The sequence below is a fragment of the Megalops cyprinoides genome, chromosome 2 (assembly GCF_013368585.1).
Source record: "Megalops cyprinoides isolate fMegCyp1 chromosome 2, fMegCyp1.pri, whole genome shotgun sequence".
In the NCBI taxonomy this organism is placed as follows: Eukaryota; Metazoa; Chordata; class Actinopteri; order Elopiformes; family Megalopidae; genus Megalops; species Megalops cyprinoides.
Window position 1 is genome coordinate 49,575,502 of NC_050584.1, and position 15,407 is coordinate 49,590,908.

At 38.0% G+C, this 15,407-nt stretch overlaps 1 protein-coding gene across 2 annotated transcripts; it reads right to left on the bottom strand.

The window, feature by feature from the left end:
* Positions 1 to 1,168: 1,168 nt before the first annotated feature.
* ssx2ipa (synovial sarcoma, X breakpoint 2 interacting protein a) lies at positions 1,169 to 15,095 on the bottom strand. 2 transcript variants are annotated; one of them, XM_036521940.1, is made up of 14 exons: positions 14,921 to 15,095; positions 10,946 to 11,012; positions 10,286 to 10,452; positions 9,646 to 9,849; positions 9,338 to 9,448; positions 8,780 to 8,915; positions 8,140 to 8,215; positions 5,349 to 5,529; positions 5,000 to 5,147; positions 3,498 to 3,634; positions 2,333 to 2,506; positions 2,093 to 2,210; positions 1,758 to 1,908; positions 1,169 to 1,627 (listed from the first exon to the last, which is right to left on the bottom strand). In XM_036521940.1, exons 3-14 carry the CDS (start codon positions 10,412 to 10,414, stop codon positions 1,480 to 1,482), a joined length of 1,713 nt encoding a protein of 570 aa, XP_036377833.1. In that variant the 5' UTR covers positions 10,415 to 10,452; positions 10,946 to 11,012; positions 14,921 to 15,095; the 3' UTR covers positions 1,169 to 1,479. The 2 variants fall into 2 exon arrangements, with proteins under 2 accessions (XP_036377833.1, XP_036377832.1); XM_036521939.1 differs by lacking the exons at positions 10,946 to 11,012; positions 14,921 to 15,095 and adding an exon at positions 10,882 to 10,939.
* Between the last annotated feature and the right edge of the window lie 312 nt (positions 15,096 to 15,407).

Genomic DNA, 15,407 nt, shown 5'->3' on the forward strand with positions numbered 1-15,407 from the left:
ACAACTGGGCCCAGGCCATACAAAATGATAGTCTGGTGCACATAGCCATGTGAAGGGGAAGCGAGTTTGACAGTAATGGTGACATTAAGTATATACAACTTTTGAGTTTATTTCCAAGGGCCAATTCTTCAAATTCAGAACGTTTCTCAGCTGTGGTTGGCGAAAGAAAACTTTCTATGCTATAGACTATGCTATGAAATTACAGGCAACCATTGGTTATTGACTGCACAACAGTCTAGCCAACTATGGATTCATTTCATGAAACCATTGTGGCACGCAGACCTGTAATATATCATAACTATTGGCACAGGAAGGAGGTTGCTGGGACTCTGCTGCGCATCATACCCAATGCCACCATGGGTTTGAGCCATAATGCTTCAATAACACACTGCTGGCTGTGCTGAAGTGGTTCATGACTGTATGGCTGGGTCATCAAACTGACCAATTCGACTGCAAAGTCAGAGCTATCCATTTTATAACATCCAACTAGCTACATAATGATCTTATGTAATTGGCTACAAGTTCAGTAGCAGGTCTGTGTATCTCTTTGCATCTACTCCTATGGTAAATTAAATCGCTATCAGCAGTTGTATAATCTTTGCACTTCAAGTTGGTCTTCTGCACCTCAGGGGTGCACAGCCCCATCATGGTTTACCTTTCAAATTTAAGAGAGAATACCCCAAAACACTGAGCAAACCTATAGAACAACCATACATAAACTAAGATGGGAAATGTGAAGAATGTATGATGTATACTACGAATGTATCTGTACAGAATGTATTCATTTTCACTTGGTAGAGGAGGCATACAGAATACATACATTTTAAGCCTGCAGAACTAAAATGTAAAGCAACGTGATTGGTTACATTTTTTTTATTGAATTTATTCTAACTTTATTGCATCAATTGTGTGAGCAGCATTTCCACTAAAAATTTTTACATTCTAAAACCATTGATTTGTCAAATATTTAAGAAAAATCCTAACATGATAAGTCCCTAAATGGGAAAATGTATATAATTAGTTGTCAAAACTATGTGTAAACAAAAAATTACAAAATAAACCATCTGATTAACAAAACGTGAATGCAGAACATACACATTCAAAATTAAAACCAATGAAAATATACACAAGACCTACTTACAAAAACCATTGAGGCATTTGACACCTACTTACCTTCAAAATCACACAGCAACAGCAGATGCTGTAATCTAAAATGTAGTAATACAGTTATACAGACTACAGTAACTCCCTTGACAAAGATTTTACATTTTAAAATCTGTACAAACATGAAGTAAATTGGTCTTTTGGCATGTTCTTTTGAGTGCTTAGTTTGATTTCTGTTCATCTTTGATATAATACATGGCATGTTGCAAGTATCCATGTCTGAAATGCATGGATTGTCAATTTAAAAGGAAATAAATGGTTCCGTTTTTAAAGACCACAAATAGTTTGACTATGGTTGTCAGAAATACCATGGCCTTAGATTTGGCTATTTTCATTTACAGCATGTGAAAAGACAGTGCAGTCATCTGCTCCATTCCAGTGACCTGACTTGGATGAAGCTTCGCTACTTTGTATGATGTTGGAGTCTTGCCAACTTCCTCTCTTTGGTAGGCTTCTGGATGAGCTGCAAAATAAATTATAAAGCATTCCTGAAATGGAATTTAAACACCATGTCTAACATGGTTGGCATAAAAGTATAAATCTCATCAAAATTCTTCTGAATATCAATTTCCATATATTGGTTGGGTCTGTACCTGGGATCAGGGATAAGACAAAGTGTGCGGTACAGATCTGCTGTGGACGGCATCTTCACAGGGCCGGCTTTTGGTGTGGTGAAAGCAGCATGAGACAGCGATTTACCCAGATGGGCTGGAGTGGATAAATTCTTGACTTCAGGCTCTGTACCTACAGTAGAACATAAGGGTCTAAATTATTTACCTTCAAACACACAACGGTGCCTCATGGGCATAAAGTACTTTCACTCAATCAGGTTCATATGAAATCATTTGAAATTGGCTAATGAAAGACTAATAAAGACCAACTATATTCATGAATTAATAAAGACCCATGGTTAAAGATCATCACTTACAATCTGATAAGGCACTTTGAGATTTTGAAGTATGCGGTTTCTTGCGGTCTGCAAATGGAGTCATATTCAAAAACTGATGCTTGAGCCACGTTGCTCTGTCTTCTTCAAATGCTTTCCTCTAAGAAATGAAAAGGAATATAATGACTTCTACATGGCTGTTGATAAATTAACCTAATGAAATTGCTTACACAAAAGAACTCTACCAGAAATAACAGTTAACACTCATTTATAGTGAAGTACCTCATGACCTAATCTAATGGCAGCCTCTGTGAAATTCTTCCTCTCCTTTTCGAAGTTTTTCCTTTGCTCTTCAAAGAGCCTCCATTCCTCTTTGAGGCGCTCCTTCTCTTCCAGCATGTAGCAGTCATTGAGTAGGGCAGCAGTCTCATCATCACACGGAGAGCTCAGCTGCTGCTGTATACCAGAAAGAGGTGATGAGACTTGCATGCAAGACAGAGATTGACAGTGGCCAGTATAAACTCATTGCCTTCTTGACATAATACTTATTGTAATGCACAGTAATTGAAACGTGTGCCCTTGATTCATGAGGTTTCCTGATACTTTGCCTTGCTACCATAGGCTGTGCACCCTCCTGCCAGGCTAATATTGGCGGTGACACCACTAAATTGAAAGACAAATGCTTTGCCCAGAGAATATGCAGGCTGGTGTCTTCCTTCTCCAATAATTGGCTTTTTAGCAGTGTCTAAGCATATGATTATTGTGGTACCATAAAATTAGGAAATGTTACATCTGCCTTACATCCCTCAAAAAACATTTGGCTCAATGATTGATTTAATCTAAATCAGCAACACACCAACTTCACTACAGAATTCAACAAGAGAAAACGGAAGACCACATGTACTGCCAGCTAACTTAAAGTACTTTGTGATGTTTGTCCATCAAAGAGTAGTTGTGTTTTGAGAAAAATGGATATAGCTATGTGAAGAAGGTTCAACTGTACTTTTTTCAAAGCACGTGTGAGGGGAAGATGCACAATCTCTGCATATGCATCAAAGGGTAACCTCAGTTGATTTCAATCACAGAATGTTCAAATACAGCTTTAACTGAATTGAACCAAATCATTAACTAATCAATCATTCTAATCATTATATAGAATTCAAGTCAACAATGCAGCAATATTCTTAGATTGCCGCATTACTTCCATTTTTGTGCATTTCCAACAGATTCTTTTCATGGTGTACATTCTGTGGATTAAGCTAGGTGCGCATGGAAAGATTTTTATTATATACAAATAGTTTACAATATAGTCCAATAAAATCCAGCAGTGTTAATATTTGTAAGACATGTTTCTGAAAGTGGCCACATACAAAATTCTCTTTTACACAAGTAGCGAGTCATATAACATAACATGTAGCCAAACCAACTGTTTAATGTTTAGGCCAACCTGCAAGAGCTGCTGCTGGGTTTGAATGAAGTCTTTACATTCCTGAATTTCCAGCTTGAGCTTCTCCATCTCCTCCTCATGCACCTCCCGAGAGATCATGTCCTTACTGGCCCGCACACCCATCTGCGCCAAGGATGCTGGACAGCACACGTTGCAAATATTTACTTCATTACAAAAAGTGTTTTTCAACAATTTCCATATTAGTCATTTGTTACTTGTGCAAACACTCAATTGGTGTACCTGGATTTGGGACATACCATGCTCACACAGCATTTACATTTAGTACAGTAACAGTAGGTTGACCATGCAGGGTAATGAACACACATTGGTTAGGGTTAAATTGGAAGACAAGAACAGAAGGTTGACAACGTTGTCAAGTACACAGAAGAGCTTGCCTTGCCAGATTTCAGGAAAAGCTGTAGAAAGATGACCACGTATACACCTCTGAAGCCTAAGAAGATAAACATCCCAACTGAAATCCAACATTGGAGTAACCCAAAACATACAAATGAGGAAAAAGCTGGTTTAAACTGCAGAATTAACCTTAGTTATTTTTCCCTGAGAATTGTTCAGTGTATTGCTTACTATAAATCTTACGTGGAAAAAAAAAAATGGAACTGCAGAAGTCACTCTTCATCTATCACGAGTACTGCCAACCACAAAGAATATAATAACTCTAATCAACCATCAATTGACCTTCATTGCAAAGAGGCCATGTTTTAGGTCTCAGAAGTAATTCTGATGGCCATTTTGATGGTCATTAACTCCGTCCAGCAATCAGCACAGCTCACAACAAATGATGCAAGGCAATAATAATGGACAACAAGTTGATTGTGGGCAAGAGTGAAATGAGCAATGAATCATCATATTGTTAAAAAAAAAAAAAAAAAAAAAAAATATAAAAAAAAAAAAAAACTTAAGCCAATTCCTGACAGACTGGAGCTGTAGTAAAGCACAAAGCGCCTTCCACCAATGTCCCTTCACCCTCAACAATGCATCTTCTGCAGTGCACAGACACACAAGTTACAAATGGAGAATTATTATTCAAGGAGAATTGTCCTTTTTAGAAACAATTATACTGAAAAAAAATGTAACGTAGTGGTCACAACTCCCCTGTGGAAGTTTACAGTTTACACACACACACACACACACACACACACACAAAAGACTCAAGACTCAAGTAATGCTAAGTAATGACTCCACCATAGCTGAGGGTTTGCAAAGAACTTCGCTTAGCATCTTCCAGCACAGGGTGATGTCAGATATAAAACCTGAGATCAAAAAACAAACATTCCAAAGGAAAACATTCCACAGGGGGAAAAAAAAACCTCCAAAGAGCACCTTTTCAAACTAGGCAAAAAGCGCTGGACTACATGAAGATCAATCAATTTCTTGCAAATTCATTAAAAATTGGTCTATTAACAGTTCGCCTTGAATTTCACATGATAAAATTGACCTCACTGTACATTACGCATGTATATTATACATTGGATGAGGAATACCTTGGCTGTCAAGTTTCTCCACATGGTTCTTCAGTCTTCTCCACTGCTGCCGGATGCTGTTGGTGAGCTGCTCCCTCGCATACTCGCAGGACAGCTCCAAAGTCTCTCGGCTGGAGTCGTATACCTCCTCTTCGTTGTCAGAGCCCACCTTTAACATTGACAGCGTTTCAGCCAAAGAATCTTGCATACAGAAATACAGCTACACCAAAGGTAATAGTTGCAAGTGGGGAACAAGCTACAATGGCACTAAAGGCATTATACTACACATAACATGATCTTAAAAATAAATTCTCTATATCTAGATCCAGAATGTGTCAAATGATTTGGACAATCTGGGGAATAGAATTACCTGTTCTAGGCTGTCTTCAAGTTTTTCGCCTTTCAGACTGTGCTTCCTTGGACTTAAAATGGATATCATTTCCTTTTTCATTTGCTGAAGTACTTTCTTAAGCTCCGCGTTCTCCACCATCAAGTCCTTCTGACGAGTCTCGTAGTCGCTCAGAAGGGTTTTGTACATTTCCCCCTCTTGCCTGGAAAAATGCATTGAACATTTCCTATTCATAAAGTGGAACTCATCAGGAAATACAAGTCTTACATTTTTTTGTATAGCTTCTTTGCTGGTGGTGCTGCACTGAAACTGGGACACCATGAGAGGCCTTCAGGTAGTAACAGGATTTCAATGCAGCATGGTTAGGGTTACTGTAGTCTCCATGTCAGCTAGCATCTTATACCAAGGCATGTCACCCCAAAGGTTAAATCTCCTGATCTCCTACAGTACTGTTTCAAGTCTAAGAGGACACTTGGTAATGCTCATTAATTTTACAAAGCTGTGATGAAACACTTTCACATTGTGAACCACGGCTAAGTAGTAAGAAACTGAATAGTTAAAATTATCTATTAACTATTACTAATAATTATTAGTATTACTAGTATTCTATAAAAGATAAATATAGCAGAGGTCTAAATTATCCAGTGCAGATACCAAGTCAGCTGTTCACAAAAATGTACCTCTATTAGTCTTGTGCTCACAAGAGAAAACTGTTTCGCCATCACAATTTGACATCCGCCTCTTGGACAAAAATGCAACCAGATAGCCATTTGGTGGAATTATTTTGCCTTTGGTCAGTAATGTCAGTGCAGTGTAAATGGCCAATGCAAGCTTTTTGCCAGCACTATTGATATGGGAAGTGTCTTTGGACTTCTATGACAAAACATGACTAGTCCATGGCTAACTAATATATGAGTGATGTCTCTGAATACATTTTTGGCACACAAGCTGGTGGGAATATATGCCAAAGCAATAAGGTCACTTACTTGTCAGTGTAGACAGAGTCCAGTAAAAAGTCACAATTTTTGTTAAATGACATGATTAATGTAATTTATTTACATATTACTGCTTCATACAAAACACAAGGTCAAAAATAGGAAAGCAATCACTAATAAGAATGTCAGAAGGAACTTGGAGGCAAAGGTTAACTGCCAGAAAGTACCATTGCTGACATGTATATTGTAGAAAGAAGAAAGAAAACATTCAGTGTATTCTTTTTCCAACTTGTCCTGCAAATTTCTATTTTAAAATAAGGGTGACTTCTCATATGAACTTAATGTGCAAACTAAAATTGGCTTCTGTATTAAGGACTTTCACCATGTTTTTCTGAATGTCAAGGCAACAAACTGCCAAAAATAGATTTATTAAACACATTAAAATGAATATAGTGCAGATATTGTGAATTTGAGTAGTCTATTTTAGTTCAAATTAAACACTTGCTCCTATGATCATTCAATCAGAGTGCATGCATAAATAAAGGCAAATCCATCTGTGAGTCATTAAAGCAAGGATTTAGAAAAGTTAAAAGGATTAATTGAGCCAAGAGTATTAAAGTCAAGATTGAGACCATGTCCCATTTAAGAAAAAGGACTCCATTACCCAGATTTAGCCTACACGTAGCCCATACTGGTATTAGTTGGGAGCAGTTCCCTGGGAAACAACGATGTACTGATTCAGTAGCTACCAGTGTACTGTTCTGCATTTGTATAAAAGGGTGTGTACTCTGCATGCCCTGTATATTAAAGAAACAGCATCACTATCAGACATGTTTATCTCAGTTTATCAGTTTAAAAGCATTTTGTGATCACAACAGCTTGCCCTTTCTCTTCAAGCACCTCAAGAGCTACCATCCATAGCCTGTAGACTGAACAGGGACTGGAACAGATCCGGTATTTAATCCTGTCAACAGTCATGATAGTTGACTTAACCACAAAGAGCAATTGATACGGTCAACAGAAAATAGATCATTCAGTCATTTACCCAGTTTTACTATAAATTACGAAGACATACACTGGTGTGCTGTAGCACCCAGCAAATTACCATTACTGTATGAAGGAGAGTAAATGTTTTGATGCATGATACAGCTACTGTAGCAAAACAACAGCCTCTCCTTTTCCCTCTGTCCCTTTTAGGGGGTTAATCTACATGCATTACTGGGAAGTTCAAAAATGGTACCAATGAGAAATAAACACACAAAGTATATTGGATTGGAGAAGACTTGAATGCCCTACCAACAAAGATACAGCAGCCCAGCCCACACCACAACATCATTATCTCAAGGAATTTCTGCACTCAGTATCTCTGTTTGAGTCTCAGAATAAGTCCTTATCAGCTTTATATAATACAATAAAAATCAGTCTTGAATCAATATTTAGACCTGTCACTATATAACATTCTTATATTTATTAATTATTTTTATAACAGTTTTTAATAGTTTTCTTCTAGGCTAAACACTTTCAGCTGCTCAATGTTGTATGGTAAGTTGCTATACCACTGTAATGGTATCAGAATTTGCCATCTTCCTCATCAATAACCGGTCTGATTGTGTAGCCATGATTTTGTGTACCCAGACAGCCCCATACTCTTACTGACTACATTGTGGAAACGGTGGGGGAAAAATTAACATACAACACACATGCATACATTTTCCACAACTGGCACAGAAAATCCACAAACCAGATAATGCAGGATAGTCTTAAGTTCACTGTAGATATTGCCAACCTCAAAAGATTATCTTAGAAAGAGAGAAATCATGTGGAATTTAAATCAGAACAGGGACAGTCAGGGTTATGACATGGGAGAGGTCCTTTACCTGGCCTCAGTTTTCCCAGTCTTCCAAAGGCTTCTCTTCCCATCAGACCTTCCGACACAATTCAAAATTTCAATCGCTGGAAAGAAATTATGCCAGAAGAGGTTAGAGGTTTGTTTCATGTGAATTAAAAACCTACATTTCTTGCCAATTTTGAAATGAAGCATTTGTGCTGTAACAGATGTCTGTCTATGTAACTAGCAGAAAACAACTGTAACCAAAAAACCTACAAAAAAGTCCTTGGAGAACTACAAGTGCTATGATGACCCAGCTAATGATTGACCTCAACCAATTAACTGTGCTTGACACAAATTCCACCTTCAAGACAATTCTTCTAGAAAAGGTTATCACTGCATTCCCCATTGCTGGCACTTGCATCCATAATTTCATACAATGTGATGAATGTACCATTTTCCCTAAGAAATTCTAATGTGTTTTACTAGTTAAAAAAACAAAAACAAATGTGGATACCCTTGCTGTGTCATACATCTTAAACGTGTAATACAAAACTACTTCCATAAACCTTTAACACATAAAACAAATGGTACATACATCTACCATAAAATCTGTAGTTTTGATTTTTTTGTAGTCTACACATCTTGGAAAGTATTCAAATCACTACAATACCAGACTTCACACATACCTAGTTTCTTGTCTTTTTTGTCTATTAAAAGTTGATTCAAACGTTCCTTCAGTTTAGTGTATTCTCTCTCTTTTCTTTTCATGTCATGGTTGTATTGGGTGGCACGACTTGCTATTATATTTTGAAGCTTCTGCACCTGAAGAGGTCAGAGAGACAGAGAAAATAAATTGTTTTCAATGGGACATTCATTGTAGTAGTGAAGTTATATTACATGTGCTTAGCACACACTCCTACCCAGAGTGACTTACACAATTATTGTGTTACAGCTAGATACTTATAGGCAATTCAGGTTATACACCTTGACTGAGGGTAAAAAAGTCCATACTTCAAACAATCAAGGAATCAAACAGGCAATCTTTTGGGTTATCAGCCTTGCTCTTTACCCCAATAATACATTGGTGAAAACATGCCAAAATTGTGTCACTGATTGTCACAGAGCCCATTACAATTTGATCAGGTTAGCAGTTTCTCAAATTATAAATCCCCAAAACAAAAATGCATTCTTATTTAAAAAATGCATTATATAAGCAAGCAAATATATAAAGTGCAAAACTTTACCTCCTCTTTTTCATTTTTTAGGCAATTTTGTAAGCTCTTAATTTTTAGTTGCAGCTGACGCTCTCTTTCATGAAGTCCTGTATTCTCCCTTCGGGAGACTTCAAGTTGATCCTAGAAGCAGCAGAACAACATGCTCACATGTCAACATGTAGACAGTTCATTCAGCATCATTCTTCTCTTGAGAGATGTAAGAGACCTTACTGATGTCTTCATTAGATTTACTGAGATGCATGGCGAACATCCAGTTTATTTCAACTTGCAAAGGCAAGGAACAGAAAGAGCATGGTAAACAGAGAGAGAGGCAAAACCTTGAGCCTAGAGTTGGTGAGCTGCAGGTATTCCAGATCACTGCTCGACTTAAGCTGCTCAGTCTCCAGGTCCTCCACAGTGCGCAGGCCCCGACGGTGAAGCTGCAGCAGCTCATACATGATATTCAAAACTGGGACTGTGTTCAAGTCTCTGCTTCCATTGGACTCACAGCACACTGACGGAAAGCCCAGGGATGATACCTCCTGGAGATAAACAGGGCACAGAAAAACGGTGCCATTCAACACATACCAAATGGGAAAAAGGTACCATATCTATATGTTTTACACAGCAAGTAAGCTGGTGCACACACTGCAGAATGTGTTAGTCAAGAGTCACCGTGGTCCCTTTTATTCAGCTAAGCCGCCTGAGGACGTAAAACAATTCCTTTTTCTATTCCCAGGGAGGCTTTCCCCCTCCGCTGAAAGATGAAACACTCCATTGTGAGAAGCCTCATTGAGGCAGAACTTCACCTCAGCCTTCAGGTGCACAATAACAAAAAATGCAGTCTAAATTACACTACAAATTTCAGAATAAAAAAAATTCAAAAACAGTACAATGGATGCCTTGACAAACCTCATAAAAATCAACACTTCTAACATTTAACTATACTTTTTCAAAATGCTCAATAAGTTTACTTACCTGATTGATATATGAAATGCACTGTGATACATTCTCTTCAGTGCAGAAGGCACTTAATATATTGTATGAGTTTTTGGACAAAGACATGGAGTGCATTGGGGGCTGGGTATCATGCCTCGAGGGAGACATCACAAATCTGGAGGAACTGTTGAAATATTCCTTGTTTTCTGTAAGAAAAAAAACACACATCCAATCATTAATGTTTAAAATACCATAAATAGTATCTTACCACAAAACTGTTTAAGTAAAACAACTGGCTATTAATTCAGATCTATCCATGCTAGGAGCATAACTGAAAAAAATTCAGCGACTTAAAACTGAGGGTACTCAATGCAAGACATCTTTCAAATAACAAATGCCAGCTATTTTTTAGCCATTTAATCTTTCACTCACAACAGATTCAATTTCCACAGGGCAAACATAATGAAGTCCAGAAATAAAAACCTTTCCAACTACTGTAATTCTTAAAACTAAAAACATAAATACAAGAAATAGTCTACTCTTAGCAGCACTAAAATTTTTCACAGAACACAAGTTCAGATCTCATACACAGCTATAAACTTTAGATCAGACAGCCAAATTATCATTTTAATTACCCAGTGAAGACTCTGGCATTGCTACAGTCCTCCAATTTCTCAAACCAACTGAACGCCCCAATACCTGGGTGCCTGGATCATCCACAGCATGCACCACATGCAGCGAACGGAATCTCCTACGCAGGCAAGTCCTGAAATAGAAGAGCACAGTCTGCTAGATTATCGGTGCCCATTCAACACAAACACAAGATTAACAAACAGTATGAGGCATTGCATGGAGGTGGGGGTGGGGCCTGGCTGATGGCACTGACACAGTCAGTGTGTACCGAGTGGACTAAATTCAAAAGCACAGCACGTGAAGAAAACATCGCAACCGAATTAAACATTTAACTAATTGTCTGGTACTTTACATGTAGTTCATGTTTGTCGAAGGGAAAAGAACCTTTAACTCTGTCATGGAAACAAATGTGTCTATAAAAACACATGCAAGAGCTCTATGGAAGATTTGCAATCACGAAAAACATCCTGCTTTCATTAAATTTCCAAGACAATAATGCATGATTTTGCCTGAGCAAAAAGAAACAAATCAGAGATCATAAAGGAGATTAGGTTTTCCCAACATATATTTAACAGGGAGCTCTTGGGACCATGCAGGTACCAAGAATAACAATAAAACATCTCGAAGGCATATCAACGTAATTTCAGGCAAGGGAACTTAATTACTCAAATATAGTGAAAAGCTAGACAACTAAAACTGAACAAATAAAATCAAGATGTTCACAAGTAGTTTCAAAGAATTCCTTCTGAAAAGGCAAATCCTGCATTTCACTCAGTTAAGCTGTGACCTCCTTACCACGCATAAGCTATAGAACAGTACTCTCGCAAAATGTTGTCAATTATTATCCGAGTGAGTATTCAAAGAGCCATCAGCTAACAAAATCAAAAGCCTTTTGTAGTTTTCTGTTCCCCTCAAAGCTCTGGTTGGTCCATTATGTAGATTATGTCCTATTATGTCCGGTATACCAATACATTAATAAAATATACCTACTAGTATTCTTAAAATGCCTATATATTTCAAGGTAAAAGTGAAAAACGTTAATATTTACTTCATTCATTCAAATTACATTCCATTATTTTCATGAACAGATGCTCTTATCTAGAGCTTCTAAGATTCTAAGCAATTCCAAGAGGCTTTATACAGTAAGGCTGTACATGCAGGACAAACCCTCCAAGCCCCCTCCAATTAGGACTAGGTATTGCCCATTTAGTACCTTTCTGGTGATGGATTTTTGAAAACCCCCCAACATTTTTTTTTCTTAACTCTGATGTAGACTGCATATGCCCAATAATCCATACGGGGAAACAAACTCGCCTTCTCACAAATTTGTTTTCTTAAATTCTCCAATATTTTGTGCTAAGAAGATATAACATGCATATAAATTACTGGGGTTGATTACAGTATGCAAACATTACCGCTTGTTTTACTTCTAGCACATCTAAAAAAAAATCTGAAAACAATATTAATATGACAAGGGGTGAGGGAATTTATTCAGCTGTTAGGAAGCTTACAGTCTGCATTAGGCTCTTTTATACCTCATTTCCATTTAGTATCTAAAAGCTATGAATACTTCTTAGTAACTGTTCTCCCAGGCCCTGAAGGTTTGGGATCCCATTGAGAAATAATTATCCTATAGAGGTACTGGGGGAAGCCCTCGTGAGAAGTGGAAAACATCTTAACGCCCTGATATTCTTATCCACTAATCCAAGGCACAGATGGCCTACTACAGTATATATCAAAATGGACACTAATTTCTGCATCATAAGCAGCCTGTGTCTCAAATCAGGATGACCTATAAAACATCACACAGGATAGATCAAAAATATACAATAAATCAAAGTAAATAATCACATTAAAAGTTCACAGAAGCAACTGACACTAGAAAGAAACCATTGCATTCCAAAAAGAAAATTCCTCCTAATTGGTATTAAAACTGATTTTCAACATGATGATTCTTTAGAGTACTCATGTGTCAAAATTCCACTAACTTGTAAAGACCATGCATCACAATCTCTGAGATCCACTACATTTTGAAACAGGGATACTGACTCAATGACCAGTATCTTGGTTGTTTTGTCTGTGGAATGAAAGACTTCAGAAAACAAAGCAATGAATCAGTCCAAAACATGCTCCAGGATACCTTTCAGGGAGTAAGAAACCATAGCAAAACCCACAGCAAGTGTTACTTTGCTTGATAATGTAACTGCAGTTTAATTAAGAGGTTAAGGCAAGTTGTGCAGTCACAGAATTAATGAAATGAGTAGATGGTAAATGTACCAAAGCCTTGCCTGTCACACAAGCTAATTTAGCACTTAAATGCTTTCTGGGGGAATTTGTGCCAAATGCCTGTGTCTTAATGACTTAAAAACAACATATCAAACTCACAATAGACAGAGCAATCCAGCCCAAGATGGTCAAATTCACAGTCTCATGTAAAGGCAGACTAAAACCCAGCTAACATCTGAGATCATGGACAGGGTTTCTCTTGGTCTACAACACTAAAATTAGCTAAAATGTATGGCTCATACACCCTATGCCACTATTGCCAACAAAACAATGAACCAAACCATTGTTTGTTGTATTATTAAGAATAATAAAATGAGATCAGACATGGGATACAGTCCTGATCAGAGTGACAGCTAACAACCTTTATTATTGCCACTATCTACAATAACTACAGTTATTAAAGTAAAATTAATAATTGGTGATGTAAAAAAGCACAAACATCTTTTTGTTAAATTTTCAACTTTAAAGGTTGGTGTTTTCCTCAAACGGGCTTGAGGAAAACAACTTTGCAACCTTTTTTCCTTAAGGAAAAAAAAAGTCTGCAAATAAGACCTTTACAGTAGCCAAGATAAAAAAGGTTATTCATACATCTCGAGATGAGCTTTGTTGCTGAAAATAAACGTCACACTTTTAACGCTAAAACACGAGTAAATTAACTGGCTGACCTCATGTCATTGAGTTCTTAGCTAATTAAGCAAAAAGGACACAGTACTCTAGATCAAATGAGGGCAACAGATGTCCTACCAAGTTGAGAGGTTTTAAGGTAACCCCGGTTGCGTGTGCACCAGACCGCCCTTATCCCGGGTAACCTGCCTAAAGATCAAGCTATCATTGTTTGTGGTATTCGTTTTTGGCACTTTCAACAGGAACTACCTTAACAGGCCAGTCAATTTCCTCGGAACCAGGTAGCTATCGTACACAAGCTAACAGACGCAATGCAATCGCAAAATAAAATGTAATAACCGAACCCGCCCACACCCACTACATTCCATACCTTGTATTGTGGCTGCTAGCACAGGCCATCTCCAGTCAAAATTCAATATGGACTTTAACGCCAAAGCCAGTTGGTTATTAATTAATGCAGAAATCTTAACACCTGCGACCTTGTAAAAATAGCGACATAGAGCAACACTTTTAACGTGGCTGGGTAAATATTAGCCAACTACTGGTTCAAACTTTACCGGATCACCTAGCCAATCTTACGGAGAGAGTTGCCAAGTTAACTAGTTTACCTAACGTCAGCAACAGGCCACAGGCGACTCTCCCATCGACGCAGTTAGCCATCAAACGTTAGCTAGCTAGACAGGTGTCCGCAAATAGCTGTTCGTTAGCTACTAGTAAGCTAGCCAGCAACGTTTGACACTAATATAACTGACGACCTATTTATCTTTGCCTGTTAACATGCTGTCAATACTGACTTTCTCTGCAAAACAATGCAAGACAGCTATTTAGCTAGTTTCATAGTAAACTTGAGCTACGCTGTCGCCAGCTAGCTAGCAATCGAACTCACCCCAATAGCATGGCTAGCTAGCTCGCTAGCCAGGTAGCTCGTTACGTTCCTCTTGCAAAACATGCTGGCTGGCTACCTTAAATGTGCACAGGTAAAAGCCCTGTTTGCTAGTTAGCCAGGAATATGAAACAGACCTTGTCGCAAACATTAATCTTATAAGAATTAGCCACCGTAATAATGACACTGCATAGACAAAACCCTGGAAGCCAGACAGCCTGTTTTTATTTGAACAAAATATTACTCACGCTAGCTAAGTCATTGTAGACGACCAGGAGGGAAGACTTCGGCGGTGAACGTTGAACCGCTAAATGCTGAGTTCTGCAATCCGTGGTTCAGTTTAATGGTTTATAGTTAACTATCAAACCACAATTTAATTGACTGCCTGTGTAACCTGACTACTAGTCAGCCTCTGATCATCACCAGCTGATGATGCTATAATCGCTCCTATCACAGGTTTGAAGCTTCCGACTCTTGGATTCTAACAACAAGCCGCGCAGGCATTGGTAGTCTGTTGTCAAGCAACAAATACACGCACACTCCATTGGTTAGAATCCAAGTTTTTTTTTTCATATTTAGCAAGGTCACGCTTATAGATGTAGAATCGCCAGACGAACACTTTTCTAGCAGGGACTGGTTCTGGTCCTGGTTCTGGTTCTACCCGTTGCGCATTTAAATCCGCGTGAAAAGCCGTTTAATATATGAGCGCACATACGGATTATTGAACGTCTAATT

Coding starts and splice junctions, on each gene's coding strand:
- ssx2ipa (XM_036521939.1), bottom strand. Junction 9,850..10,285: donor GCATTTCATATATCAATCAG/GTAAGTAAACTT, acceptor GTTTATCTCCAG/GAGGTATCATCCCTGGGCTT. Junction 8,216..8,779: donor CAAAAAAGACAAGAAACTAG/GTATGTGTGAAG, acceptor ATTTCTTTCCAG/CGATTGAAATTTTGAATTGT.